Source organism: Cibotium barometz, chromosome 7 (genome assembly GCF_041138505.1).
Source record: "Cibotium barometz isolate CiBa-2024 chromosome 7, ASM4113850v1, whole genome shotgun sequence".
In the NCBI taxonomy this organism is placed as follows: domain Eukaryota; kingdom Viridiplantae; phylum Streptophyta; class Polypodiopsida; order Cyatheales; family Cibotiaceae; genus Cibotium; species Cibotium barometz.
The window spans coordinates 31,122,197-31,125,909 of record NC_141052.1 but is presented as its reverse complement, the minus strand read 5'-3'; the positions used below and the strand labels follow the sequence as shown (position 1 = coordinate 31,125,909).

Below are 3,713 nucleotides of genomic sequence, written 5' to 3'. Positions count from 1 at the left end.
CTATTTGGAGATCATGTGCGAGATACCACTCCGTTCGGCAAGGTCTGACCGGTCACTCTTTTGTCGGACGGAGGCCACCGGTCGGAGACGTGCACAAGCTAAGAAGCTCAGCTGCCGGTCGGTAGGGTTCTCGATGCGCCGGATGGCCATGGGCTTCCTCCTGCCATGGCTAGCTTCTTGATGTGGTACCTCCATCATAATATCTTATCATACAAGATAAGCTCATGATTATGAACAAGGATTTGCACAAAGGAAAATAATAGCTAAATATATACCAAAGAGAAACCTATCCAAATTAAGGTAGATATAGTGATAGGAAGGTTTAAAGAAACGCTATATATATACATACATACATATATACACACATACATATATGTGTATGTGTGCATGTATGTATGTATGTATGCATGTATATGTATATATATGTGTGTGTGTGTGTGTGTGTGTGTGTGAGAGAGAGAGAGAGAGAGAGAGAGAGAGAGGACGAGGAGGAAGAGGAGGAGGATTTGTTCTAACTTCATAGACAAGCCATCATAATGTATAGGTTTCATATTATGGCACACAGTGCAAGAACGCCATTTGATCTCATGATCTTTTGATTGGGATCTTGATGCATAAACCCACAACCTTGGCACCCGAGAGCGAATCAACATCTTCTTTGTCCAGATGGTAGAGAGAGAGAGAGAGACAGAGAGACAGAGAGAGACAGAGAGAGAGAGAGAGAGAGATGGTCCAACAAGTGAGAATACTAATAAACATCTAATTTTGACATCTTATCACACAACCTAAGCTCACTTATGTGGACGAGAATTTGAACAATGTCAACTCACCTCTAGATTAGGGATGATGCCCCCAATTGTTTGTATACTTTCTATGGATTCTTGATATCTTTCCAAGATTTCGTATGCACTAAAAGAAACACAAATAAAAAAGCATGAGATATAATACTAATTAAAGAGAAACATTTAGCTGTAAGACTATAATACTCTACATATGCATATCATTTATAAGTTTTAAAAATTAAAATTGTTTACCAATGTTTGCAGGAGCACCAAAAAAAACTCCAGTAAAAGAAATCAATTTTTTAGGTGCATTATTAAATCATGTTATTATAAAAACAAGTACAGGTAGCCTACCCTAGCTACCCTCCCCTTCTTTGATGATTCAATCGTATTTATAGACCCCAGCCTCATCTACTTGGTCTCACATGCACGAAACACTTTGTGTTTTTGAAAGGGTTTTACCAATGATGGCCACATTATCTTGAAGAAACAACAATACTACATATTAGAGAATCCTATCATTTCTAGGAGAGAGCTATTGTTTTCACAAGTGTAATCTCTTAACCTTTCTACCATGTCTCATTATAAACAATCCTTTTTTATAAAAAAATTGAGGTTATAACCAATAAGAAATGTTCCTTTTTTTGTAGCTTATAACCAATAGGAAATGCCTACATGCTAACCTTCCACAAAAAAACTTAAAATTTCGTAGGGACCTGGCAGTTCCAGGTCAAGTGCCATCTCTTTTTCCAACTAGAGGCACTCCACTTTACATTCCATATTTTGTTGCAATACAGAACATTGGCATCCCCTTTTCTCATCGGAATCCTATCATTTCTAGGAGAGAGCTCTTGTATTCACAAGTATGAATCTCTTAATGTCTCATAATAAATTGAGGTCACGGCGAGGAATTGAGAACTAATATAGGTGTTGTACTTTTGTATAAAGAAAGCTAGGTATGTATGTGACATGCATGCACATTGCGTAATACGCGTGAGAGAGGGAGGGGCGTGTTGTTTTGGCCGGCTGGCGAATTGGGAGAGCCGGCGGGTAGGGGAGAAGACGATCGCCGAGAGCTCGTAAGCCTTCTTGAGGAGGCCGGCACGACGCTTGCAGAAGCTCAGCTGCCGGTCGGCAGGGTTCTCGATGCGCCGGATGGCCATGGGCTTCCTCCCGCCATGGCTAGCTTCTTGATGTGTTGGTACCTCCATCATAATATCTTATCATACAAGATAAGCTCATGATTATGAACAAGGATTTGCACAAAGCAAATGGTAGATATAGTGATAGGAAGGTTTAAAGGAAGGCTATATATACATACATACATACATACATACACACATACATACATATATATGTATGTGTGTATGTATGTATGTATGTATGTATATATGTATATGTATATATATGTGTGTGTGTGTGTGTGTGTGTGTGTGTGTGAGAGAGAGAGAGAGAGAGAGAGAGGACGAGGAGGAAGAGGAGGAGGATTTGTTCTAACTTCATAGACAAGCCATCATAATGTATTGGTTTCATATTATGGCACACAATGCAAGAACGCCATTTGATCTCATGATCTTTTGATTGGGATCTTGATGCATAAACCCACAACCTTGGCACCCGACCGAGAGCGAATCGGCATCTTCTTTTGTTCGGATGGTAGAGAGAGAGAGAGAGAGAGAGAGAGAGAGAGAGAGAGAGAGAGAGATGGTCCAACAAGTGAGAATACCAATAAACATCTAATTTTGACATCTTATCACACAACCTAAGCTCACTTATGTGGACAAGAATTTGAACAATGTCAACTCACCTCTAGATTAGGGATGATGTTCCCAATTGTTTGTGTACTTTCTATGGATTCTTGATATCTTTCCAAGATTTTGTATGCACTAAAAGAAACACAAATAATAAAGCATGAGATATAATACTAATTAAAGAGAAACATTTAGCTGTAAGACTATAATACTCTACATAGGCATATCATTTATAAGTTTTAAAAATTAAAATTGTTTACCAATGTTTGCGGGAGCACCCAAAAAAACTCCAGTGAAAGAAATCGATTTTTTAGGTGCAGTATTAAATCATGTCATTATAAAAACAAGTACAGGTAGCCTACCCTAGCTACCCTCCCCTTCTTTGATGATTCAATCGTATTTATAGACCCTAGCCTCATCTACGTGGTCTCACATGCATGAAACACTTTTTCTTTTTGAAAGGGTTTTACCATGGCCACATTATCTTGAAGAAACAACAATACTACATATTAGAGAATCCTATCATTTCTAGGAGAGAGCTATTGTTTTCACAAGTGTAATCTCTTAACCTTTCTACCATGTCTCATTATAAACACTCCTTTTTTATTAAAACATTGAGGTTATAACCAATAGGAAATGTTCCTTTTTTTGCAGCTTATAACCAATAGGAAATGCCTACATGCTAACCTTCCACAAAAAAACTTGAAATTTCGTAGGGACCTGGCAGTTCCAGGTCAAGTGCCATCTCTTTTTCCAACTAGAGGCACTCCACTTTACATTCCATATTTTGTTGCAATTCAGAACATTGGCATCCCTTTTCTCATTGGAATCCTATCATTTCTAGGAGAGAGCTCTTGTATTCACAAGTATCAATCTCTTAATGTCTCATAATAAACACTCCTTTATAAATAAAATTGAGGTCACGAGGAATTGAGAACTAATATAGGTGTTGTACTTTTGTATAAAGAAAGCTAGGTATGTATGTGACATGCATTCACATTGGGTAATACGCACGCACACACACATGAGATGTAGCACGACATTGCAATGAGAGAGGGAGAGGCGTGTTGTTTTGGCCTACTCGGGGCTGGCGAATTAGGGGAGAAGACGATCGCCGCCAGCTGGACGTCACACAGCGCCGAGAGCTCGTAAGCCTTCTAGAGGAGGCCGGCACGACGCT

At 39.1% G+C, this 3,713-nt stretch overlaps 1 protein-coding gene across 1 annotated transcript; it reads right to left on the bottom strand.

Moving 5' to 3' along the window:
* On the bottom strand, positions 1-1,993 carry LOC147636889 (agamous-like MADS-box protein AGL1). The gene is made up of 2 exons (XM_086800982.1): positions 1,762-1,993; positions 1-203 (listed from the first exon to the last, which is right to left on the bottom strand). Exons 1-2 carry the CDS (start codon positions 1,991-1,993, stop codon positions 1-3), a joined length of 435 nt encoding a protein of 144 aa, XP_086657108.1.
* Between the last annotated feature and the right edge of the window lie 1,720 nt (positions 1,994-3,713).

Bases quoted from the DNA above. Each gene is read 5' to 3' on its own strand.
- LOC147636889 (XM_086800982.1), bottom strand. From the start codon at position 1,993: ATGGAGGTACCAACACATCAAGAAGCTAGCCATGGCGGGAGGAAGCCC. The intron at 204-1,761 runs GTGCATGCATGT...TTGTATGATAAG, and splicing joins TCTCACGCGTATTACGCAAT to ATATTATGATGGAGGTACCA.